The sequence below is a fragment of the Ranitomeya imitator genome, chromosome 9 (genome assembly GCF_032444005.1).
Source record: "Ranitomeya imitator isolate aRanImi1 chromosome 9, aRanImi1.pri, whole genome shotgun sequence".
NCBI classification, from domain to species: domain Eukaryota; kingdom Metazoa; phylum Chordata; class Amphibia; order Anura; family Dendrobatidae; genus Ranitomeya; species Ranitomeya imitator.
Window position 1 is genome coordinate 18,426,427 of NC_091290.1, and position 27,660 is coordinate 18,454,086.

Below are 27,660 nucleotides of genomic sequence, written 5' to 3' on the forward strand. Positions count from 1 at the left end.
GAAGGCAGCTTTGGATGTGACTAGAGTAAAGACATGTAACCGATTTCATCAGATTTGCCTTTATGTAATGTGGGCATACATTGTGCCCAGTGCTATCGGCACGCAGCGCCAGCGGGCATCCATCTACTGAGCTACGCAAGTAATTGCCTTGTTCAATTGTCTTAATATTTTTAGATTCCCATTCTCTGGGTCAGAGCTGTATGCAGGCTGCCTGCAAGACACAGTGCACTTATCACCCAGCTTTCCCAGGCTCCCGAATGGTCTTTCTGTCTAGTTATCCAGTGTGGCATACTATACTTTCCTGAAGTCTTAGTAGCTTGGTGATAACTAAATCACAACTAAAAGGGCTCCAACAGCATTTATCACCCAGCTTTCTCAGTCCCCTGACTGGTCCCTCTTCCTACTTACACAGTAACCTCCCTGTTCTTCTGTACAGTTGGCCAGACATGTTATTCTAGTGTCTGGGAGAGCTGGGTGATGACCGTGTGAAGCTGTATGATTTGGCTTCACTAGATATCACACAACTTTCCCTGCATCCTGAATGGCATACTTTCCCAGTGATTACTCTTATATATCTACATACGTAGGGACATTTTTCGTATGAGTAAGGAAGGATTGGCTGTAATGTGGGTATTCTTTCAGGTTCAACAGGGGTTTAAATCCAGCTTTCCTAGCATCCTGAATGGTAATCCCACCTATTTATATAGTATCCAATTCTCGCTTCCATATGACTATTCATAATTGTCTATTGGGAAAGCTGGGTGGCCACCAATATGGCTAACCTTGTACCCAGGGTTCTCACACAGCTTTTCCAGACTCCTGAATGGTAATCATGCCTAGTTATACAGTGATGTATTCTATACCTCTCTCATATGTAGACAGACAAAATCTGTAATCCTATCCCAGTGGTGGCTTGGACTGGGTATGAAAAGAATCCCAGTATTGGGATCTCGTTCTGGAGATGAATGTCTGTCCCAGTAGCGAGACCCTCGTCTGTCAGACTCTGTGTGTGTGTACAGCACATATAATGTCTTACTGCTTAGTTTAATGACCGTTCCTGGTAGACCGTCAATATTAGAGATCTGGCAAGTCGTTGCCCTACTAGACCATGAATATTAAAGATCTGGGAAGTCGTTGCCCTACTAGACCATCAATATTAAAGATCTGGGAAGTCGTTGGCCTACTAGACCATCAATATTAAAGATCTGGCAAGTCGTTGCCCTACTAGACCATGAATATTAAAGATCTGGGAAGTCATTGGCCTACTAGACCATGAATATTAAAGATCTGGGAAGTCGTTAGCCTACTAGACCATGAATATTAAAGATCTGGGAAGTCGTTGCCCTACTAGACCATGAATATTAAAGATCTGGGAAGTCGTTGGCCTACTAGACCATCAATATTAAAGATCTGGCAAGTCGTTGCCCTACTAGACCATGAATATTAAAGATCTGGGAAGTCGTTGGCCTACTAGACCATCAATATTAAAGGTCTGGGAAGTCGTTGGCCTACTAGACCATCAATATTAAAGATCTGGCAAGTCATTGCCCTACTGATCCTTCATCGCTTGGTCATCGGGACCTTCAATGACTCTGTGCACCCACCATTATATTGCCACTAATTTAACTCTTGAGAATCTAGATTAGGACTATTTGTGCTGCATTCCGGTTTAGCGGGACATTCTGATTGTCAGTTGCTGGATTAATGGAATTGGGCAATAGATCCTTCAATCTAATGGCATGGTCTCGTTATTTCTTCTGACATCCCATCATCTTGTTCATCCTCAGGGTTCGCTGCTGGTTGAAGAGAGTCAGACGTCGCCGTCACAATGGCGACCAAATCTCCTCCACCGTTAATGAAAAAGCACAGCCAGAGCGATCTCGTGAGCCGGCTGAAGACGCGCAAGATTCTCGGCGTGGGAGGGGAGGATGATGACGGAGAGGTGCACAGGTCTAAGGTGAGTGGTCGTGTGTATAAGTGTGGGGGGGTGCAGGTAGTTATTTGTTCAGAAAATTGCTAACCTCTGTTTAAAGGAGTTAATCAGCAGAGTATTCAGTGGCAATTTTTATGGTCTTTACAAGGGGGGGTGTTGCTTCCAAGGTCCTCTGTGGCGGTTCTTTAGGATGTTGTGCATACTTACCCTATGAGACACAGCCCCTTGATAAAGACCATAAAAAGTAGCAAATAAAAGGGTCCATATCTCAGAATCCATATGGCGGAGTGGGAGTGGAGGAAGCAGAATGCTCAGGGGAGCAGTAGGAAGAATGAAGAGCAAAAATTTGCCTCCTTTCTGCTGGTGAATAATTTGGGACTTTGGGGAGACCTTTAATAAGTCCACAGACAATTCCCCTTTGAGGAATGTCATCTGCTATACTTGCATACATGTTACATTTGCTGACATTTGTTTTGAAATTACACTCTGACCATTGCTTTGGTTGTGTCTATGGGGGTCAAGAAATTCACTTTTTTTTGTTTGGGTCTTGTCTATAGACTTCATTATACACGTAGGGGAAAAAAAAACGTCGTCGATGTAATGTCCATTATGGAGAATTTGACGTCTGCACAGTTAGGATGTGAACTTGTCCTCAAACGTAATTACCAATTTCGACTGCCCCCCTGATGCTAGAGAGGAGCAAACTAATCTGCCCGGGAGTCGCAAATGGCCATTATCTCCATGTTGGTGATGTATGGTAATTTGGGATCAGCTGATGAAACTGTGGCGATCTCTCCGTACATCTGATGATTTATAAGGAAGAGTGTTCTTCCTCTTTAAGTCGCTGTTGGCATAGAGCTTATTCATCGGTTCCTTATTAATCCTTACAGCTGTCGGAGCCGGTTGGCGCAGTCTTGGCGTGAGTTCTTGTACCCCCACCCCTTGTTCTACATTCGTCTTTTGTCTAGCCCCCTTAATCACCCCGGATCCTCTCTTCAGACGGCCTTTGCGCTGAGGATTTTCTGCTCGGGTGCCATTCTCTTGTTGCGTTCCTCACGCTCATCTCCGCGCTGCCTTCTTCCTCTGGATCTCATCAGATGCTGTCGGAATGAATTCCATCACTGGCATTTATCTTAACCCCTTAAGGCGTCCAGGCGCCATCTCCCCTCTCTTTTCCCCCCAGCTTCCCTGTAAGTGCCCTGGCAGGCTCGTAATTACTGCATTAAGTATTTATTTTGTGCAGTCTCTAAAATAAAACTCCTTTTGCATTTACGATGAAGCGGCCGCTCGCTACTTTCCGCGGTCAGGCGGCCGAGGCTTCCGTGCGGTGATTAAAATAATTTGCGATGCTTGAGAGGCGAGCGGCTGAAGAGGCTGCAAATCTGGATCCTCGCTAATGATAATGATGCCTGTAATCACTGACCTTAGTGCCCCTCTTGTAGGGTTTTATTAGGATGGAAATGTAACCCTTTCTATTTCATCGACAGATCAGCCAAGTTCTAGGGAATGAAATCAAATTTGCTGTACGGGAACCACTGGGTCTAAGGTAAGAGCTTGGTCAGGTCTCTACATGATTGATTGGACCAAATTCACACGTGGTGGAAATGCTGCAGATATTGGATTCGTGCAGGTGGAATCCACAGAGGATTAAAGTAGCAGATACGCGTTTATTAATCTGTAGCACGTCAATTCTGTTGTGGAATTTCGACATGAACGTGCAAACTAACTCCTGTTCATCTCTATGTGCAAAAATCCTTTTATATAAAAAAAATAGAATTAAAGCCAAGTGTTCTCCGGAAATGGCCGATCCTTAAAGGGGTGAGCAGCTCTGATGACTTTACCTGGACAGGTGCATGGTCGCAGGTATTGTGCACCTGTCCTGCTCACTGGCACTGCTTACCTCCCGATGTGGAAGCGAAACCTTTAAAATATTAAAGAAATTGTGCATTTAGTGGGAAGGTTCCGTTTATGATCAGCAATGTCTGGACGTCCTCCTGCTGGGACCCCCAGTTATCACCTGTGATGCAATCTGGTAGCAAGTGTTAAATTTCCCTGCAGCGCCACCACAGGGGGAAGTCAGTATTACACAGCTCCAAATGAGATCAGCGGAAAATCTGTTACGTCGCTTGTGCAAGTACTTCAAGAATAAAAAAGATCTTTCCATCGATGATCCTCTCTGCCGGGTAAATTTAAAGGCTACGGACACCTTTTGGCATGATTAAAAAAAAAAAATAAAAAAAAATTATATATCATGCCAAAAGGTGTCCGTAGCCTTTAAATTTACCCGGCAGAGAGGATCATCGATGGAAAGATCTTTTTTTATTCTTTTTTATTCTATTATCAGGCCGCAAAGAGTCTGAAATAAATAAAAAAAAAAAAATATATATATATATATATATATATATATATATATATATATATATATATATATATATATATATATATATATATATATATATATATATATATATATATATATATATATATATATATATAATTTATTTATTTCAGACTCTTTGCGGCCTGATCAAAGAATCAGACTGCAGAAGACTGTTCTTTTGTAGGAGTGTCTCTCTCGGTAATATAGGCTGGATGTCGGCTCTGCTCTCTTCACAAGCTCCTCTATCAGCACAGCTTCTATCCTGCACCTATTTCCTATTCAGGTGCTTTCCTCCTCGTCTGTAATCTGTTTTCTGTGCCCTCCCTCCCTGCAAAGTGCACTCAAAAGCATGAACTTTCAGGGATTTTTAACTCTTTTCCATAGCTCTCAGCCAGATAAAGCAGAGGTCCCCAACTCCAGTCCTCAAGGCCCACCAACATGTCATGTTTTCAGGATTTCCTTAGTCTTGCCCAGGTAATAATTGCATCACCTGTGCAATGCAAAGGAAATCCTGAAAACATGACCTGTTGGTGGGCCTTGAGGACTGGAGTTGGGGACCTCTGAGATAAAGGACTTACAGATTGTAGAAAATGTATAACGAAGAATATTTGGAAAAGTTCTTAACTTTGCAGCAAATGAACTGGAAAAATATTCTGTGACGTTTTTAGGCTACGTTCACACTAGCGTGGTGCGCCGCTGCGTCGGCGACGCGACGCACAACGCACCGAAAAACGCGTGCAAACGCACGCAAAAACGCTGCGTTTTTCGACGCGTGCGTCGTTTTTTGACGAAAATCGGACGCAAGAAAAATGCAACTTGTTGCGTTTTCTTGGTCCGACGCTAGCGTCAAAAAAGACGCACGTGTCGGAAAACGCAACAAGCAAAAACGCATGCGTCCCCCATGTTAAACATAGGGGCGCATGACGCGTGCGCCGCCGCTGCGTCGCCCGACGCTAGCGCGACGCACACTAGCCGAACGCTAGTGTGAACGTAGCCTTACATGGCCTTTAAGATCCTGAATGTTGGAACTACTCCACCCCCCAACAATTAACTAATTCTAAACCGGTCATCCCCTATAGTGAGATGAGGTAGGAGTCCACTATGCAGAATTTAGAAGCAGTTTATGAAGTTCTGTAGGGACGCCGACTATTCTGCGCTCAGACTTGGATTAATAACATGCTCTCTGCTATTTCTATCCAGTACGAGTCCTTTTGAAAGCTCTGTGATCTATTATGTAAGGCCTGATGTAGTCGGGTCCCCCCAGCACGCAGCATTTTCAGATCTGTTGTATCAGAGTCAGAAGTTTTAAAAAATTTTTTTTTTTTTTTTTCAGAATGCCCTAAACCTATACAATACATAATGTATATACTCTGCCACCTGGTGGCCACAATTGGCATTGCATGTGTAAATTTTAGGAAATTAGAGTGGCAGTGGGGTAATGAGTTTGAGAAGTGATACAATGTGATTTGGATTCTTCTTCCATTCCAGAGTATGGCAGTTCCTCTCTGCGGTGATGTTCACAGGAATTGCCGTAATGGTAAGTTTTGATTCTCTTCAGCAATTTTTTTTTTTTTTTTAGGCGATAGCCAATATGGCTGACATTGCAGCCCTTTACCAGTGCTACAAATCAAATTACAAATGTACTGCTTTGTGTCACACCTAAAGCTGCCAAAAATTAAATTGGGTCAGCTGCAATACCAGCCACAACCTTGGATATCGAAGTGGCGCTGTATCTAGGGTTAGAAAACAAATTAGACCCTTTTTGAAATGGTAAACCGCTCTCAACGCACTGAATTTCTGCAGAACTTGATCTAATAAACATTAGCCAATCTGAAGAAGCAGAGCTGCAGTGTAAAGCATGGGGGGCTTAAAAAGAAATCTAAGCCTCCAAGTTGGCATGATTCACACAAACTCCTCAAAAGCCTCATTTGTGTGACACCAAAAAGCTTACATTCCCCACCACCATGCTTTACACTGCAGCTTTGCTTCACATTGCAACACAAGTTCTGCAGCCTGCACTTATGTAGCAGAGCTAAGAATCTGCCAAACAGCAGGTGGGCATTCCCCAGAGGTGGCGATGTCCATATCCAGCCGTGCCGCCTCTGATGGAGAGAATGGATCAATGTCATCCTCTCGGTAGACTTCGCCATCTTCTCTCTCCGCTCGTCTTTTTCCGCTGGTTAATGCTCCTTTTGATACTTTTCTTTCTCAGCCACTCATTGCTGCACATCAGATTCTTCAGTTTTATCTCTATATATAAAGGTTTTTCTTCCTTGCTGTTCTTTTTTTTATTTTTATTTTTTTGTTCTATTCCATAAAGAGCTTGTGACGAGACTCCACATTCTCGGCAGCCGCCCCCCCCCCCCCCACCTCCCTCTTATCACAGAGGCCTTTATAGTAAAAAGCTCTGTGTTACACAGCGGTTACTTTGTGCCTCTGTCTTTGGATGAATGTAGGTTGAGTCAGTCTTCTATTGAGTCGAACATAGCCAGGAAGATTTATCTGTCGTGGGCAGGCTATCACCCATCTTCTCCGTCCCTCGCTTCCTTATTGTTGCAGTCAGGATCTTTGGAGAGCTGGGTTACCCCCCGCTGTGGGAGCTTGATAGCACTGATGTGTGGGGGGCCATCCATGGTGCTGAATAATTCGCGTAGATCACCATCCTTAATGGCCGTGCCTTAGGCATCTAAGCCTCGGTACTGGCCAAGAATAATAGCCCGTCCTTCATAAGGAAGGGGCACCTGTCCGATGCCCCGAGACTGAGGGACTGCACCTGAAGCTCAATATCTTCTGGCACCTTCCCTTCTGCTTTCAAACATGCCACAATCGCGCCTATCCTTAAAAAGCCGACCCTCGACCCAAGAGCTATGTCCAGCTATCGCCCAATATCGCTGCTCCCATTCGCTCCCAAACTCCTGGAGCAGCACGTCCACACTGAACTTTCCTCCCACCTCTCATCTAACTAGCTCTTTGACAATCTACAATCTGGTTTCTACCCCCATCACTCAACTGAGACTGCCCTGACCAAAATCACTAGCTACCTACTTACCGCCAAAGCTAATGGACAATACTCTGTACTCCTCCTTCTAGACCTGTCCTCTGCTTTCGACACAGTTGACCACTGCCTCCTACTACAGATCTTCTCCTCCTTTGGCATCAAAGACCTCGCCCTATCCTGGATCTCCTCGTACCTTACCAGCCGCACATTCAGCGTCTCCCACTCTCGCACTACCTCCTCATCCCACCCTCTCTCTGTTGGAGTCCCCCAAGGCTCTGTTCTAGGACCCCTACTCTTCTCAATCTATACTCTTGGCCTGGGACAACCCATAAAGTCCCATGGCTTCCAGTACCACCTCTATGCTGATGACACTCAGATCTACCTCTCTGGCCCAGACGTCACCGCTCTGCTGTCCAGAATCCCAGAGTGTCTATCAGCCATATCCTCCTTCTTCTCCTCTCGCTTCCTCAAACTCAATGTGGACAAATCTGAACTCATCATCTTTCCTCCATCTCATAGATCTTCCTTACCTGACCTATGTATCCCTATTAATGACATCATGCTTTCCCCCGTACTGGAAGTCCGCTGCCTCGGAATAACCCTTAACTCTGCCCTGTCCTTCAAACCGCACATCCAAGCTCTGTCCACCTCCTGTCGCCTCCAGCTCAAAAATATCTCCAGAATCCGTCCTTTCCTCAGCCGTCAATCTAATAAAATGCTTGTGCATGCCCTCATCATCTCCTGCCTTGACTACTGCAACATCCTTTTCTGCGGCCTCTCTGCTAACACCCTTGCACCTCTCCAGTCCATCCTTAACTCTGCTGCCCGACTAATCCATCTCTCTCCTCGCTACTCCTCCGCTTCCCCCCTCTGCAAATCTCTTCACTGGCTCCCATTCCCTCAGCGTATCCAGTTCAAATTACTAATACTGACCTACAAAGCCATCCACAACCTGTCTCCTCCATATATCTCTGAACTAATCTCCCGATATCTTCCCTCACGTAATCTCCGGTCCTCCCAAGACCTCCTTCTCTCCTCCACACTTATTCGCTCCTCATCCAATCGCCTCCAAGACTTCTCCAGAATATCCCCCATCCTCGGGAATTCTCTGCCCCAACACGTCCGACTATCAACCACATTCGGATCCTTCAGACGGAACCTGAAAACCCATCTCTTCACGAAAGCCTACAGCCTGCACTGACACCGCTGCCTCCTCACCACTCCCGGAGCTACCGCCTCACCAACACTGGAGCTCCTGCAACCCTCAACCCTCGACCTACTGTCTCCTTCCCCATAATCCTGTAGAATGTAAGCCCGCAAGGGCAGGGTCCTCGCCCCTCTGTATCAGTCCGTCATTGTTAGTTTGTTTACTGTAAGTGAAATCTGTAACTTGTATGTAACCCGTTCTCATGTACAGAACCATGGAATCAATGGTGCTATATAAATAATAATAATAAATAATAATGAGATTCTATATGTGGGGTCAGCAGAGCCCCTCATTGCATGATGAGACGTCTCTTTAGATACTTCATAGTTTGGAGTTGGTTCCCATCATTTCTGTTGTGTTCAATCCTCTGAGCGAAACAGATCTCTTGTCTGATACAATGATACAATGTATCAATCTGGAATCCGGTTTGTTTACACAATAGAATTGTAACAAAGTATCCACGGAATCTGCACAGATCTATCAGCTGTTCCTGACAGCAAGCGGACATCTTAACTCGAATGTAATGACCTCTGCCGCCATTATTGATTGACGCAGATAAGTGAGGATCCAGCCCTGGGATCTTTATGGTATTTAACTATTTAATTTCTGCAGCTGCGTTCATGAAGTGGCGCCCCCTGTGGTCTTATTTCCCCTGAATACATAGTGCCGTCCTTCCCTTCAGAGTTTCATGTATTGTTTACACTCCTTGTTCTGAACATATGAATTATTTACAGCTGATGTTCCTGTACTTTGTGTCAGTGCAACATGGCTGCCTATAACACGAGGCTGGGCACGGGTAAGGAATATATTTGCTGCTGGGTATGAGATGCCTGCATCCAGGTTATTGGTATGGACACTGCAGCAGCGCAGAGTATTTCAGAGTAATATTAGGATTTGTCACCATGCAAGTTGGGGAGTAATGGAGGTCTCGGTAGAAGTGGTGTTTTATGCAGCACAGAGTATTTCAGGAGAGGAGTGTATAGATCTCGTAGGGAGCAGTGAAAGTCTGCTAATCCGGAATGCCTAATAATCGGACCGTTTAGGACATGTTAATATTACTTTAAAAGATATTTGATTGCACGGTAACACTTAAGGGTAGCAAACTATCTCTCCTCCAGGAGTTGCCTCTCTAGCGCCACCAGATGGAAGTAGCTATAAGTACATTTCCGACCTGCCTTGCATCAACACGGCAGAACTTTATCCTAGCCAGACATCGATATATGTTGGATACTTTCACTAGGTGGCACTAGAGAGCCTCCTTTCTTCCTCTTGGAGAGGAGCTCATTTGCATTTCTTTTTCCCAGGGAGCATTGCTTTGCCTATAATTCTACCTCCATCAGTGTTTAGTCTCTGCAAGGAGTAGATGTGCCCCCAAAGATTTGTGCAAAAGTCAGCACACCCCCTAAACTGACCTTTTTTTTCTTTTTTTTTTTCTTTCTCCATCCCGCAGGCTCTCGCCTTCCCCGATCAGCTGTATGAAGCCGTCTTCGATAAAGGCGGTGTGAGCAGTAAGACCTCCACGCGTCTGTACGGCGGTGCGCTATTCAGTGAGTGTCTGCTGGAGATTATAATGGTTATAATAGTCCGCCTGTGGTCGCTGACTGCCTCCCTGTGCCATTTTTTTTTTTTTTTTGCAGGTATCTCATTAATTATATGGAATTCTATGTACACGGCAGAAAAGGTGATCATCCGATGGACACTGCTGACCGAAGCCTGTTATCTCAGTATACAGCTCATTGGTGAGTGTTTGTGTCATGAATGAATCAAGTCGAGCTGCAGTACCAGACGTGGCCTGTGGAAATAAGGGGCGCTGTTATAGGGGGAAGCAAATGCTAATTATTTTTTCTCTAGTCTCCTGCTGTAATGGGGATCCTGTTACTCTTATAATAGGGAGGGGGCAATAAATCAATTTTTAAATTTTATTTTTTTTACGTCGGGTATAGATGATTACCTTTTTGCCTTACAACAAATTTCATTGAGAAAGCCACAAAAGCAATAAATCAAAAACAGGCGGCAGCTCCCATCACAGCCACTTGGTGGCGACGTATAGCATAGACCTCTGACGCAGAATATTGCAAAATCGCGTATCTTCAGGAGGTCGTCTCCTGCCAAGATTGCAGGGAAGGATGAAAGGACACCCCTGTACCACGCAGCTGGAGAGCAGATAAAGGATGGATCTATTGATAAGACCTTGTAGTCACCACCCAGACACGGTGGACGGAGCAGATCCCCCTGATTGTCCATCGTCCTGATAATCCGTCCTCCCCAGCACCTTCACAGCTGCGCTCATTGGATTCTCATTAATGTACCCTCTTTGCTACGTGTTGCCACGTTCTGCTTTGGACTTCTCACACTTATCTATAGTATATAAATGGCTTATACGTAACCCCCCGATAACGAGGTGACCATTATATGAGATGTATCCAGTATTTTCCCCCCTGCAGTCTCCATCTCTTTGTTTCCAGTTGTCTCTGAGCTGGTGGGTGCTGACTGATCGAAGAACGTTCTGCCGCCCTCTTTCTGTGGATCTTAGAAGCAGCTGCCTGACATCTCCAAGGACTTTCCTGGGCAGCTTGGAATCTGATCCTTAATCTTTTTTCTCTCAAGACAGATTTTAGCTGTTTTGCACACCCAATCACGAGTACAGGGATTAGAAGTGGCTCATAAGTGGAGACAGAAGCAGAATTTTCTGATCAGATCTGTTACGATGTTTCTTATATTCGCTTGTTCTCTACATTACTGCAAAGTTTTAAACTGACTTTTCTACTTTCTCGTGCAGTTACCACGGTGACCATGATCGAGATCGGCTCCACGACCATCGCCGCGTCCATCCTCGTCTTCAGCTGCCTCCTCTTCGTTCTGGTCAGCGTCTACTTCTATTACCAAGTTGGACGCAGACCCAAGAAACTCTAGGAGATCTCGGGCTTTTTGGCACCAGGATGTTCCCCTCCCCCCATCCTCTTCCTCCCACCACAATAATTCCCATCATCTTGTGGAAACGGGGGTGTAATGGTTTTTAATTTATGACTCTTGGAACCAAGAACTGCCGCGCCCTTTGCTCTTCAGAGACTGGATCGCCCCCCATACAAGGAGCTGTGGGCACAGGGTCCATGATCTCCCCCCGCGCAGTCAGGACTGGATGAAGCACACGGCGCGCGCTGCCGCCATCAACCTTATATGTTTTACCGTATTCGCCATCCTTGTGCGTATATTAACCCTTCTGTAGCCAAGTGGCCAGTTTAAGCATGTCTTCAGCCACCGAGTGGTCGTTACCATCCCAAGTCATGCGTTATTTTTTTTTTTTTTTTTGTGCCCCTTTTAAATCAACGACGATCACTTGCACATATAAAAATCAGAGTTAACGTCTTGCTTCTGGGAAAGTTGGATACGGCCTCCATCGCGTGCAGCAGTCACCAGGCTTTTCCATGACCCTGATCTGCTAAACTACCATCCCCTGCACTCCCGACCGCTCCATATCTTTTCTCACAAATGGATTTACCTAAAAAACAGCTAGATGGCATTTTCTACGCTTTTACCGAAGAGGATGATTTCAAGGGTCCGATTTTTATGAAAAAAAAAAAATCCTACTACTAATGCTTTTTCTGCCGAAGCAGTGCCTTCTATTCCCTCTGGCAAGTAAGGGGTTAAGTTACATTCCTGCATTGGTAAGTTTGTGCACCCTGCAAAAAAAAATATAAATAAATACAAAATTGTAACTTTTGGGAAACAGAAGGTTCCATTTGGTAATCCAAACCAGCGCCACCTGCTGGCAGTATGGGAGTATTGCTGATAGTCGATGTTTACAGGACGACCTGTGAAATGGAGACGTTTTTCCCAGGATGCGACACCACTTTGTGTAGGTGCAGAGATACAGGACGGGACGGCTTCCTGCATCCTCAGGAGGAGATTTCCATGCACGGATGTGTCACAGGATGTTATGCGTGGATCTCGCCATAAGCAGGAAATCTGCTCTGGAAAATGTCCAGACCACACATTCCCAACAGACACCAGTGATGTGAATATGATTTATCCTGGGAGGACTAGAAATCTTTTTTTTTTTTTTTTTCATTTGTTGAGATCTCCCACATATTTTGAATTATCATCAAAGGGTTAATCGCAGCATTCCAGCCCTCCCCCCTCCCCCCCAGTTTTACATCGTCTCACCCCAAACTATTGAGCCTCGTTACCATTATATTGACTACTCCTGCCCCTAAACACTGCCCGTCACTAGCGCGAAGGCCGCCAAAAATTTACTTTTTTTTTTTTCTTGTTGTGCTTTTAAGTCCATCCGTCTCCTGCAGGCCACAGAGGCGGCCGTTTTGTATCTAAGCCTCACCGAGGAACTGGTCTCCTCCTCCCCATTCTTGCTGCCTCCCCTTTGTGTAGCCTGTAGGTGCACTTTAACTTTATTTCCCCTCCCCCATCACTGTATTGTGATATTGTGAAGACTGTTGTATTATTATTATTTTTTTGTGTTTTAAAACTTAATACCTCAGTATCTTCCATATTAAAGTATGCATTCAGCAACACAGGCGTCTTACTTTATTCATTTAATTAACTTATTAAGTGCACTAGCAATATTCAGCCATCAGATGGCGCTGCAGCACATAGCAACTAATAAAAAGGGACACGGCATCAAGAAAATGTGTTAATCTCAAATGTGTCAATCTTGTGTGTGTGTGTATATAGGTCTGTACAATATATATATATATATATATATATATATATATATATATATATATATATATATATATATATATATATATATATATATATATATATATATATATATATAATTAGTACAGACCTAAAGTTTGAACACACCTTCTGATTCAAAGATTTTTCGGTATTTTCAGGACTATGAAAATTGTACATTCACACTGAAGGCATCAAAACTATGAATTAACACACGTGGAGTTATATACTTAACAAAAAAGTGTGAAACAACTGAAATTATGTCTTATATTCTAGGTTCTTCAAAGTAGCCACCTTTTGCTTTGATGACTGCTTTGCACACTCTTGGCATTCTCTTGATGAGCTTCAAGAGGTAGTCACCGGGAATGGTCTTCCAACAATCTTGAAGGAGTTCCCAGAGATGCTTAGCACTTGTTGGCCCTTTTGCTTTCACTCTGTGGTCCAGCTCACCCCAAACCATCTCGATTGGGTTCAGGTCTGGTGACTGGAGGCCAGGTCATCTGGTGTAGCCCCCCATCACTCTCCTTCTTGGTGAAATAGCCCTTACACAGCCTGGAGGTGTTTGGGGTCATTGTCCTGTTGAAAAAATAAATGATGGTCCAACTAAACGCAAACCGGATGGAATAGCATGCCGCTGCAACATGCTGTGGTAGCCATGCTGGTTCAGTATGCCTTCAATTTTGAATAAATCCCCAACAGTGTCACCAGCAAAGCACCCCCACACCATCACACCTCCTCCTCCATGCTTCACGGTGGGAACCAGGCACGTAGAGTCCATCCGTTCACCTTTTCTGTGTCGCACAAAGACACGGTGGTTGGAACCAAAGATCTCACATTTGGACTCATCAGACGAAAGCACAGATTTCCACTGGTCTAATGTCCATTCCTTGTGTTCTTTAGCCCAAACAAGTCTCTTCTGCTTGTTGCCTGTCCTTAGCAGTGGTTTCCTAGCAGCTATTTTACCATGAAGACCTGCTGCACAAAGTCTCCTCTTAACAGTTGTTGTAGATATGTGTCTGCTGCTAGACCTCTGTGTGGCATTGACCTGGTCTCTAATCTGAGCTGCTGTTAACCTGCGATTTCTGAGGCTGGTGACTAGTATAAACTTATCCTCAGAAGCAGAGGTGACTCTTGGTCTTCCTTTCCTGGGGCGGTCCTCATGTGAGCCAGTTTCTTTGAAGCACTTGATGGTTTTTGCCACTGCATTTGGGGACACTTTCAAAGTTTTCCCAATTTTTCGGACTGACTGACCTTCAGTTCTTAAAGCAATGATGGCCACTCGTTTTTCTTTACTTAGCTGCTTTTTTCTTGCCATAATACAAATTCTAACAGTCTGTTCAGTAGGACTATCAGCTGTGTATCCACCAGACTTCTGCTCAACACAACTGATGGTCCCAACCCCACTTATAAGGCAAGAAATCCCACTTATTAAACCTGACAGGGCACACCTGTGAAGTGAAAACCATTCCCGGTGACTACCTCTTGAAGCTCATCAAGAGAATGCCAAGAGTGTGCAAAGCAGTCATCAAAGCAAAAGGTGGCTGCTTTGAAGAACCTAGAATATAAGACATATTTTCAGTTGTTTCACACTTTTTTGTTAAGTATATAATTCCACGTGTTAATTCATAGTTTTGATGCCTTCAGTGTAAATGTACAATTTTCATAGTCATGAAAATACAGAAAGATCTTTAAATGAGAAGCTGTGTCCAAACTTTTGGTCTGTACTGTATGTATATGTGTATATGTGTGTGTATGTATATATATAAATATATATATATATATACATACATACATACATACATACATACATACATACATACATACATACATACATACATACATACATACATACTGAGATTTTCCACCCATTGTTTTGGGGCTGAAAGTCCCCCTCTGTTTATACTCTAGTCATACACGGGGTCAGGAGGGGGAGTGGGGGCTGTCTAATCATACTCACTTGCTCCTGGCGCAGTCCCTGGACGTCCCTGCTTCCCCGGCAGCTTCTTCCTGTACTGAGCAGTCACATGGTACCGCTCATTACTCCCATAGGGGTGGAGCTGCATATTCATTACTGTAATGAGCGGTAACGGTGACCGCTCAGTACGGGAAGAAGCTGCGTTGCCGGGAAAGCCAGGGACTGCAGGGACCACGCCAGGAGCAAGTGAGTATAATGGGGAGGGGGAGCGCAGCGCGATATTCACCTGCTCCTCCTTCCAGCACCGCTCCCTCTTCAGGATCTTCAGTGACGCTCAGGTCAGAGGGTGCGGTGACGAGGTTAGTGCGCGCCCTCAGCGTGAACGTCAGTGCTGAAGACGGAGCGGCGGCTGGAACGAAGAGCAGGTGACTATTGAAAGTGCCGGGGGCCTGAGCGACGGAGAGGTGAGTATGTGTTTGTTTTTTGTTGTTTTTTTTTTGTTTTTTTTATCGCAGCAACAGCAAATGGGGCAAGTGTCTGTATGGGGCATCATATGGGGCAATAATCAATGTTTGTGGAGCATTACATTGGGCAAATGTGTCTATGGAGCATCTTATGGGGCCATTATTAACCTTTATGGGGCTCCTGATTCAATATGGATGTTCAAAAACACTTAACCTACTGATGTCTCAATTAATTTTACTTTTATCGGTATCTATTTTTACTCTCAACATTTATCGGTAGCTGCTGCATTTCCCACCCTAGGATTATACTCGAGTCATTAAATTTTCCCAGTTATTTGTGGCAAAATTAGGGGGGTCGGCTTATACTCGAGTATATACAGTGTATTATGTATGTGTGTGTATATGTGTGTATGTATGTATATGTATATATATGTATGTATATATATATATATATATATATATATATATATATATATATATATATATATATATATATATATATATATATATATATATATATACACACGTACATAATATATATATATATATATATATATATATATATATATATATATATATATATATATATATATATATATATATATATATATATATATATATTTATATTACACACATATTTTTAGTGGATTTCTTAGATTTTTTTTTTTTTTTTAATCGACAATCTATATTAAAAGCCAAATAGAAATCTTGCAATTCTCACTCTGACCACTGGGGCTATTTTAGACTAATTGTTCCAAGAAATCCACATGTACATTAGCCTCAATGAACAGACTTTCCGTAGCTTTGGTATTAAAGCCTCTAATGAGCATGTGCAAAAGGTGGTCACTGGGAATGGGGAGGAGGTGAGCTGTGACTTTGCCTATTGTGATTGGTGGACCCTGTGTTATCAGCCAATGTGAAAACTGCAAGATTACTACTATCTCAAATTGGAGGGAATTGCGATAGATGGGCTGCGCTGCCAGAAGTCAGGGGTCTTGGCGCTTCAGATCAGGTGTTTATTGCTACCATCACTGGGCCGGCGCCTTTATCCAGGTCAAACTGAATGATGATTGTCAGACTTGGAGAAAATCCCCCAAATGCCGATGGATTTTAGCAGATAACTGATCATAGTGAGATTCTTACTGATTGCGCTGATCCTTCCTGTTATTCCTGATGATGCTGGAACATCGACCACAAGAAATAATGACGACTGAGGATAATGGATGATGATACCAGATGACCGCTGTTTATGGTGAGTGATGGAGGATGATGACTTGTTGGTGGTTGTAGCTGATAGAGGCTAGTGGAAGATGATTCATTGTTATTGATGAGAAATGATGGGACCTTAGCTGATGAGCACAATTAATGATGAGTGATGATAGACGTTTGATAATCATTATTGGCAATGGCTGAGGGTGATGATGACTTGGTGATGAAGAACTGGTCATCATTGAAGGTGGTGGTCATTGATGGTTAGTGCACTCCTCCTGATGGTGGATGATTGATGGTAGATTATGGCCGATGATGCTCATTGATTATTCTATTTTACTATGAATGATGGAGGATACTTGATTCTGGATGATTACCATTTATTATGTTGGATAGTTGGTTATTATGGAAGAATGATTGTCGGTGGTGAAAAATAATTGATTTGCTGCCCAGATACACATGATGATGGATGATTGACTCCAGCAGATGATGATTGATAATTATAATGATGGCGGTTATGAAATAAAATGTAATATTTGGTGACTGATTATGCAAGATAATTATTGATAGTGGATGATGTTGATCATCAATGTCCTGTTACATATGATGATGCTGGAAGATTGATTTATGTCTGGTTGAGTTACTGCTATGAATGATGATGGTGAATAATTAGTGGTTCTAGTAAAGGAATCTGAAAGATGATTTTATAAGTTGATTCTTAATGGTTATAGTGGATGATGAATGATGATCGTCTCTGCCGTTATGTATGATGGTGATGGAGTTTGGCAGGTAAGTTATAACTATGCCTGATCAACAGTGGTGGATAATTGGGGAACATAATAGTTGAAATACATAACTGATCACGATGGATGATGATTCTCATTATCTATTAGTGATGGCCGATCATGGATATTGATTATGATGTTGGAAGATAAATGATTACTGAAGTGATGGCAGATGACTGATCCTACTGGAGGATGATTAATATAGAAAGATCATCACTATGACAGATACTGATAGACCGGACACTTCTCACAGCGCAGACTTTGTTACAATTGTATCCTCTGTAGATAAAATACTGGGTGTCCCTAAAATCCGGACTCGGAATTCTCTAACTATAGTTTGATTAATAGAATTTTGCAAACTGCAGCATTAATGATGGAAATATTGAAGCTATCTAATATTCCAATTTAATAAAATGTTAAGACATTTAAGTTCTTTAAAATACAAATGCTTCTCACAAAATTAGAATATCATCAAAAAGTTAATTTTTTCTCTTCGCCACGACAGCACCCACTTGAGAGAGGGGATCCGCCCCTAGGAACAGGAAACCCTATGGAGAGAATAAAAGGGGCGGTCCCCCCCGCTCCCACAGTTGGTTTCCTGTTCCTACAGGAGACACCTGGAGAGAAGAGGATTCCCAGCCTGGATGCCGCTTGCGCAGTTTACCTTAGAGGGACGGCAAGGGCTCCAGAGCTGGAAGCGGCGTCGGGGGTTCTATGGCAGCTTCCCCCCTCTGCCGGCAGGTACCGTGAGGCCAGGATCGGGGAGTCGCCTGGCTCACGGAAGAATCATCCAGCGCACCTGCAGGGACCGGACCGCTGGGTAAGACCCTGTGTCGCCATCTTCGGGAGGCGCACAGGCAGCGTGTGGCCCATGGTTTCTCCCCCGGAAGTATTGCTACAACTTCCGGGGTGACGTAGGAGGAGGACGGCGCCTGCGCGATTGCTGGGTGGAGGCGCAGGCGCGCACAGCAGAGCCGCAACCCGGATGTAGTGGTCACTTCCGGGTGCGGCAGGAAGAAGATGGCGGCCCCCAGCTACAAAAGGACGCCGGCGCTGATACCCGGCGTCCATCATGGCATCTCCCCAGGACACAGCGTTGCCTTCAGCTGAAGTCACCGCTATTACTCCTGGAAGCCGGACTAGCAGCAGCCGCAGATCATCCTCCAAGAGCACCAGGAAAAAAAAAAGATCAGACCGGTCAGCTCCTCCATCTGTGCCTCCGTCTCCTCCTCTCCAGCCGGTATTATGACTACAGCTTCAGGGGTGAGTGTTGTCTACCCTATTTAAGCTGATTACAGTCCCCTCTTTTATCTAATTTCTTAGGTTAAAAGAACAGGGAAATCTAAACATAAGCAATGTGCCTTATGTGCTCAGCCGCTCCCGGACACCTATTTAAAAAAGTTGTGCCATTCATGCATCGAATCCACCTTACGTGAGGAGTCTTCTGTAAGGTCGGAAGATATACGTAGCATGATTAGGGAGGAATTACGAGCCTTTAGAAGCTCGGATAAAGTTCCTGAGAGTAGGAAAAAATATAGTTCTCCTAGATCTGAACAGTCATCTGAGGTGGAGGATAAGGATTCGGACGATTCCCAAGAGGTTATATCCTCGGAAGGTGAACAGGATACATGTTTCCCTACAGACAGTATTGACAATTTAGTTAGATCAATACGTAATACTATGGGTATGGAAGATACTATTGCCCCCAAGACACCACAGGACGTGATGTTTGCCGGCCTGTCTGAGAAAAAGAGACCTTCCTTTCCTGTTATCCCAGCGATAAAGGACTTGGTCAAAAAGGAGTGGGAAAGCCAGGGGCAAAAAGGGTTGCCGTCTTCCTCAAAACGTCGCTATCCCTTTAACGATGATGATTTCTCCAAATGGTCGAAAGCCCCAAAAGTGGATGCGGCGGTGGCATCCACTTCTAGGAAATCTCTACTACCTGTAGAAGATTCTGGATCCTTGCAAGACCCACTTGATCGGAAAGCGGATTCCCTTTTAAAAAGAACTTGGGAATCTTGTACAGGAGCTTTAAAACCGGCTATCTCAGCCACATGTACGGCAAGGTCCATGTTGGTCTGGTTGAATGATCTTGAAGAAGGCTTGAAAGGTGGCCTTTCCCGCAATAAAATCATATCATCTATTCCGTTGATTAAAGGAGCTACGGCCTTTCTAGCTGATGCTTCAGCTGATTCCATCCGGTTGGCAGCCAAATCAGCAGGTCTAACCAACGCGGCTCGCCGCGCCTTGTGGTTAAAAGGGTGGAAAGGAGATCCACAAACGAAATCGAAGTTATGTGGTCTGCCATGCCAAGGTGAGTACCTATTTGGTACTCAGATGAAATCCTTACCAAAGCGGGTGAGAGGAAGAAAGGGTTCCCCAATAACACTTACCTTCCATCCTATAGGAGAGCGTTCCGAAAGCCCATGTTCAATAGAAGACGGGACTATAAAAACCAGGACCGTTGGGCAAATAAAGACTTTAAACAAAAAGGAGCCTTCTTCGGAAAACGCCCTTTCAAACCTGAGGATAAACCCCGTTAGGACAGATCTACCCGTTGGTGGTAGGTTGTCCTTCTTCTCCATACAGTGGCTGACAATAACCTCTAATCCATGGGCAACTAGCCTCATTACCACGGGCCTAAAATTAAAATTTTCCCAAGTCCCCCCGGACTCATTTTGTCTGACTTCCTTAAAGTCAACATCACAACAAGAAGCCTTGGAGCAGGAAATAATAACTCTCCTGTCCAAAGGAGTTTTGGTGGAAGTCCCTTGTCATCAAAAGGGAAGGGGATTTTATTCCCCTTTATTTTTGATTTCAAAACCTGACGGGTCATATAGAACAATAATTAACCTTAAGAGGCTAAATGTCTTCTTAGAGAATCAAACTTTTAAAATGGAATCTATTCGGTCAACTATTAAGCTTCTATTTCCCCATTGCTTCATGGTTGTTCTTGACCTTAAAGATGCATATTATCATCTTCCAATCTTCAGAGAGCATCAACAATATCTACGGGTGGCAGTTATGGTCAAAGGTCAGGTTCGGCACTATCAATACACAGCAATGCCCTTTGGACTATCAATAGCCCCTAGAGTTTTCACAAAACTAATGTCAGAGGTAATGTCATATTTGAGGTTAAAAGACACCCTCATAATACCATATTTAGATGACCTATTGATAGTCGGGAACTCTTTCTCAATGTCATCAACGTTTAACTGATTCAATTTCGTCCCTACAGGGGTTAGGGTGGTTAGTAAATTGGGAAAAATCAAGATTGTCCCCCACAACTAGGCAAAAATTTTTAGGAATTATTCTAGATTCTGCAAATCAAATGTGCTTTCTTCCTGAGTCAAAACAAATAACAATCATAAACAAAGTACAATCAGTGATTAACCACCCTCTAATTTCCCTAAGAGAAGGTATGTCCCTTCTCGGTTCATTCACTGCCTGTATTCCAGCTGTTCCGTGGGCCCAATTCCATAGCAGGAGATTACAATATACAATTCTTCGTGAGGAAGAAAGATTACATGGCCGACTGGATAGTCGTATTCCCTTACCATCAGATGTAATACAATCTCTCACTTGGTGGTTGAATCCGGATCATTTTACCAGTGGGGTTCCCTGGGTGGCTAAACCATCAAAAACTATCTTCACTGATGCCAGTCCTAGTGGTTGGGGAGCACACTTAGAAGATCAAATAGTGCAAGGTCTGTGGTCTCCTAGAGAATCGGATGATAATTCTAATAAGAAAGAACTGAAGGCTATCTATCATGCCGTATCTGAATTTCTTCCGCAGCTACACGGAACGCATACAAGAGTCTTTTCAGACATGACAGCGGTAGCATACATAAACCACCAAGGAGGAACAAGATCAGAAGGACTCATGTCTATAGCCAACGACATTCTAGCCATAGCAGAGGAGCACCTTCTGTCCCTGTCAGCACTGCATGTGAGGGGAATCGACAATTCGAGAGCAGATTTCCTCAGTCGCCACACTCTCCACCAAGGAGAATGGGTTCTAAGTCGTCGTATCTTTTGCATGATAGTAAAAAAATGGGGCACTCCCGAGATAGATCTCTTTGCGACCAGACAAAACAGGCAAGTCAAAAAGTTTGCATCATTGTTCCGATCCGACAATCCAGATATCTTTGACGCCCTTCAAGTGCCATGGGTATTCAAGAAGGCATATGCCTTTCCCCCGCTGATATTACTTCCGACAGTGATCAGGAAGATAAGAGAGGACAGAGCAAACGTGATCTTAATAGCTCCATTCTGGCCCAAGAGGCCATGGTTTTCCTGGCTGAGAGCCATGTCAATCTCAGACCCTTGGATCCTCCCGGAGGATCGGGATCTTCTCTTCCAGGGCCCCTTCAACCACCCTCAGGTGAAGGGTCTACGGTTAACAGCCTGGAATTTGAGAGGCAGCTGCTAAACATGAGAGGATTCTCAAATAAAGTGATTGACACTCTGCTATTAAGTAGGAAAAAATCCACTACCTCCATCTACCCAAGAGTGTGGAAAAAATATTTAAACCTCTACCCAACGGCCCTATCAAATGAAATTCATATTCCCATGATTCTAGAATTTCTTCAAAAAGGGCGCGATCTAGGTCTGGCGGTCAGTACCTTAAAAGTACACATCTCTGCGCTGGGGGCTTTATATGGTCTTGATATCGCAGGTAATAAATGGGTAGCCAGATTTGTTGCAGCATGCCAGAGGTCAGAGACAGTTTGAATTCCCCATGTACCACCTTGGGATGTTAATTTAGTTCTCGAAGCTCTTACAGATCATCCTTTTGAGCCACTACATTCAGCTCACAGAAAACATGTCTCCCTCAAGACAGCTCTTCTCGTCGCCTTAGTGTCAGCAAGAAGAGTAAGTGACATACAGGCACTATCGATAGATCCTCCCTTTATGTCAGTCTTCCCAGACAGAGTTGTCTTAAAAACAGACCCTTCATACTTACCCAAAGTATGCACTAAATTTCACAGAACACAAGAAATTTACCTTCCCTCCTTCTATGATAACCCTACAAGTCAGGAAGAACAAAGATACCACCCATTAGATGTGAGGAGAGCCATATTAGCCTATTTGGATAGGACTAGCGCCTGGAGGAAGAGCAGGGCTCTCTTTGTTTCGTTCCAGGGTCATAGAAAAGGAGCTGGAATCACGAAGGGTACTTTATCTCGGTGGATTCGGGATGCAATATGTCTGGCCTATTCATCCAAAGGGGAGAATCCGCCTGAGACCGTAAGAGCACATTCCACCCGGGCGATTGCATCATCCTGGGCTGAATGAGCGGAGGTTCCGTTAGAAATAATATGTAAGGCCGCAACCTGGTCTTCGCCTGCTACCTTCTATAATCACTATAGATTAGACTTGTCTTCCTCATCTGACTTGTCCTTCGGTAGATCAGTCCTTAACACGGTGATCCCTCCCAAATGACTATCTCTGAAAGTCTCTCAAGTGGGTGCTGTCGTGGCGAAGAGAAAACACCGGATTACTTACCGGTAATGCTCTTTTATAGAGCCACGACAGCACCCCTTCACTTCCCACCCTTATAGGTTTTTATTTAGAAGCACGGTTAAGGGTGTTTGGTTCTTGTAGTTAGCCATACTTAAGTTAACTAGTTATAAACGGTAATATTGAATGACCTACTAAAATCTGGTGGGCGGTTCCTCGCAATCTCTGTAAACCCAACTGTGGGAGCGGGGGGGACCGCCCCTTTTATTCTCTCCATAGGGTTTCCTGTTCCTAGGGGCGGATCCCCTCTCTCAAGTGGGTGCTGTCGTGGCTCTATAAAAGAGCATTACCGGTACGTAATCCGGTGTATTTCAGTTTTTTAATACAAAAAGTGAATCTCATATATTATATAGTCATTACAGAATGATCTATTTCACGTGTTTATTTCTGTAAAATGTTGATGATTATGGGAGAACCCAAAAGTCGTTATCTCAGTAAATTAGAATACTTTATAACAGCAGCTTTTTGATATTCTAATTTAGCGATGAGCACCTGTATTTGTTTTGGATTGTGTCCAGACTTCAGGGACGCCCCGTACATCCGCAGCACAAATTGTTCTATTTTATGTCCCAAGTGTCACAAACTCTCCGGCGCGGGACGTATTCGGCCAGGACGATCTTCCATTCACTGACAGCAAGCAGAAACCTTGAGGAACTGGTGAGACGTTGCGCAGCCGTCCTCTCCTCCTTGTGTTCTGCAGTGATTCCGCTGGATGTGACGTGTTCTTGTTTGTGTTGGAGCAGGAGGCTCATCATCCGCTTATTCAGTGCGGCCGCCTCTCCGAAGAGATGTCATGAAATCTGTCGGAACAATAATTGTGGAGTGGACGCCGATCCGTTATATCGGTGATTGCAGACGCTCGGGGTAATAACTACCCGGCAATCAGCAGTGATTACTGTCATTTATGTGCCTGGAATTCAGGAGCTGGCACAGGGCCCATATACCGCCATCTACCTATACTCACTACAACTCTCAGCATGCCCTCCACTGCATTGAAGAATTTTATTGTATTTTTTTTTTAAGCCTTTCATTTCTTCATCTTGTGAAGTCTGATGCTCACAAAGCAACGCCTGTGTATGTGTATATAATTATTTTTTTTTTTAGGATCCTTAGGCTCTGTTCACACGTTGTATTTTTGCTGCTTTTTTATGCAAACTTTAAAGGGAACCTGTCACCTGAATTTAGCGGGACAGATTTGTGGTCATAGGGGCGGGGTTTTCGGGTGTTTGATTCACCCTTTCCTTACCCGCTGGCTGCAATATTGGATTGAAGTTCATTCTCTGTCCTCTGTAGTACATGGCGATCTTGCCTTGCGCAGGCGTGTACTACGGAGGACACAGCATGAACTTCAACCCAATATTGCAGCCAGCGGGTAAGGAAAGGGTTAATCAAACACCCAAAAACCCCGCCCCTATGACCACAAATCTGTCCCGCCAAATTCAGGTGACAGGTTCCCTTTAAGCTGCATTTTACAGATCCAGCAAAAGCTATATTTCAGAAATCTCATGCATTTTTTTTTCTGACCGATTTTAAAAAAAAACAAAAACAAAAAAACACTTTTATTACTTATATTTTTTAACTGTAGCATGTCACTACTTTCAGCGTTTTGTTTTTTTTTTACCCATAGAAAGCAACGAGTAAGTGCAAAAGTTGCAGGTATCAAGTTTTGCTGCATTTTTGGAGCAAAAACCTAAGGAAATTGCATCATGTTTTGTTAGGGGGGGGCAGTAAAGTTTATCAGCAGCAATTGCATAGCAAAAAAAACGCAGCAATATCTGTTCTTGATAAGCAGTTTCTTTACTGCCAAGAGAACAGGTTTTGCTTGCAAAAACGCAAAGTGTGAACGCGGGCCAACTCTATTTCCCCAGACTCCTAATTGGAAAGTTACACTGATGGCAACAAAGAATCAATGTCCGGTATGTATCTATGTAAATGTTCCGTTCAGGATTCCACAACAGCATTGGTTTGGTTTTTCACTCCATTTTATTCCCTAAGAATGTTGGGGATTGTAGTTTCATGACTGGTGATTTATATTTATAATATGTATATATATTATTATTATTTTATTTTTTTTTTAGGGGGAAAGCTAGATTTTCTTTCTTGGAGAGATTAATTTTCTGTTTGCGGTTTCTCCGCTCAAGACAACCTGTATAGTAATGACCATGGACACCAAGTCTATGGAGGGCATGCTGGGACTTGTGATCCCACAATAGTGACAAGTCCTATCCTAATCCTTTGGACTCTGTCTAGTGATACATCTTCTACTTCTGTATCTCTGTAAAACTGAATTAATTTGTTACTCAGGAGCCAGGAAAGGTTTCCCTCAAACCAGAATGGCAGCCGGCTCTGACCTTACCGACTCCAATGAGAAATAACTTTTTTAATCTCAATGAACTTTTCAATGTTTTCTTTTTATTTATAAATATTTATAATTCTGCACTTATTTATATAAACACTGTAGGCACCAATATTTTATGCTTAGCAACTTTTTGACATCCCTAAGCTTCACTTTAAAATCATGAACATCCCCATATTTGTTACTTTTTACAGTTTTTTTTTTTTTTGTTTCCTTCATTTTTTTTTTTTTTTTTACAGAAATATGAATTGTCCGGATGTCCTGCCCAATCCTCATTTCAATAACAAAAAAAAAAGAAAAACCTGTTCATAGAAAGGAAGCAGGATTGTGCACGACAAGGCAGCTTGAACTAGTTCTTATAAACCAAGTTACAGGTACAAAATGTGTTTTTTTTTTTTAGTCTTTCCATGGTTGTCCAGCAGGGGGCGCTGCTAAACCGCTGCTTTGTAATCGCCCGCTGCCTCCGCTAGGAGGGAAGGATTCTTTTACCTCCAAGCTTAGACTTCTCTTCTACAAATGCAGGAACCTCCGGCCCCAACCCAGAATTACAGCATATTCACAGTGATACGGAAAGTTCACAGGCGGCAGATTCAGATTTGCTTCTTGCTTTATAAAACTCCTGACATGAATCCAACTTCTGCATTTTTATTTTATTTTTTTTTTAAGTTTCTTTCACAAAGTTCCTTCGTTGAAGTTTCATCATTCCTGTGTTGTTTTTTTTCTTCTGTTCCCTATGACAACACTTCCTGTCTTGATGAACCTCGTAGGTCAAGGTTTATAGAAAACACAGTACGCAGCCAATTAATATCCAGGTTTTTAATAAAAAAAAACAAACAAACACACATTCTTCTTCTGATCTATGTGTTGGGAGCATGGTTAACTGCCATATTTTGGGCCAGGAAGTGTTGTCATAGGGACATACACACATTGTTCTAATTGAGCACATGGATTATAAATAATATTTATGTATGGAAATAAACTTGCGGTGCTTAAATGGAGATCCATTCGTTGTTCTCCTTTAAGTCCTAGCGGTGCCAAGTCATATTTACAAGATGGGCCGAGATCGATATTATGGCGTGTAGTTGTTGTTTGCAGGATGGGTCGGAGTTAAGGCACAGTATTATTGTATGAGGAGTTTCTTAATAGTCGAGGAGGGTTGGGTGTTTTCCCGAAATTTAACGTTACTTTTTTTTCCATAGTTGCTTGTGGTTGTCAGATCCATGCTGCAGTGTAAAGCAAGGCAGACAGGTAGAGGCTTTTCGATTGTCACCCAGATATTTTAGGGATTTGTGGACAAAATGCAAAGAAGAATTCCCCTTTACACAATGGGGAATTTTGGGAAAGGGCTCGTGTCTTCTGGTCCCCACACCACGACTGGCGTCTGATTTGGGCAAGTAATGGCTGCACTTATGCTCCTTTTTCATAGGATGTTCTACCGCTTTCCTGCTTTAAACGAGTCATTCAACACTTTTTTTTTTTTGTTTATACAAAGCCAACAATGTATTTATAAATAAGAGTTTTAACATTCGGCTACGATACAATCAGAAAAGGAAATCTACAAACAAAAGTTTATAAAACACAGGACGGAATCCTAAACTTTTTACTGTTCTCCACGGATGAAAAGTTCAGTGCCTTGTACTACCCTGCAGTCACCGCTGGCGTCACCGTCGTATGTCCGTGTTCTCGCCAGTCTGTTATATACACAGTGGGCGATAATCGTTGTGTACGCTGCTGACACTTGCAAGGTTCCAGTGCAATGACCGCCAAGCTGGGGGTCTCGATAGAGTTCATACTGATACAGCAATTGGGGGTCCTTTGTTCGAAATTGTGTTCACAGTAACACTTTTTTTTGCTTTCAAGGGTCCCAGGTGGGGTGTAGAGCAAGACCCCACTGCTGGCAATGGAGGTTGTGGAACAAGATGATTTTCTACATTTGGTGGGGAGTTAAGGGACCCTCGCAGTTTGGCACAGATTTCCTGAGCGGTGGTCTCATTACTGTATGCCCCTGAACAGGCACATGGCAAATATCATTGCAAACAGCTGTAAAAAGGAGAGAGAAAAAAAGAGGTTAAGAATGTTGCATCAAAAAAATGTCCGACGTACATGTTATAGTCATGGGCAAAAGTTGAGCCAAGTTTTGTTTTTTTTTTGCATTTTGCCACTTGTGTGATTTTTAGATCTTTTATTGACAAATG

At 43.5% G+C, this 27,660-nt stretch overlaps 2 protein-coding genes across 2 annotated transcripts in view; one reads left to right on the forward strand and one right to left on the reverse strand.

The window, feature by feature from the left end:
* TP53I11 (tumor protein p53 inducible protein 11) overlaps positions 1–13,047 on the forward strand; it is a 71,194-nt gene extending 58,147 nt beyond the window's left edge. The window contains exons 2-7 of the mRNA XM_069740360.1: positions 1,788–1,957; positions 3,421–3,479; positions 5,802–5,850; positions 9,969–10,065; positions 10,156–10,257; positions 11,298–13,047. Of these exons, the coding sequence (XP_069596461.1) occupies positions 1,829–1,957; positions 3,421–3,479; positions 5,802–5,850; positions 9,969–10,065; positions 10,156–10,257; positions 11,298–11,431 (570 nt within the window). The 5' untranslated portion in view covers positions 1,788–1,828 and the 3' untranslated portion in view covers positions 11,432–13,047. The remainder of the gene's footprint in view (positions 1–1,787; positions 1,958–3,420; positions 3,480–5,801; positions 5,851–9,968; positions 10,066–10,155; positions 10,258–11,297) is intronic.
* A 12,452-nt stretch (positions 13,048–25,499) lies between these two features.
* The window catches only part of TSPAN18 (tetraspanin 18), a 98,243-nt gene continuing 96,082 nt past the window's right edge, over positions 25,500–27,660 (reverse strand). Inside the window, exon 8 of the mRNA XM_069739754.1 lies at positions 25,500–27,505. Coding sequence (XP_069595855.1) covers positions 27,458–27,505 — 48 coding nt within the window. The 3' untranslated portion in view covers positions 25,500–27,457. The remainder of the gene's footprint in view (positions 27,506–27,660) is intronic.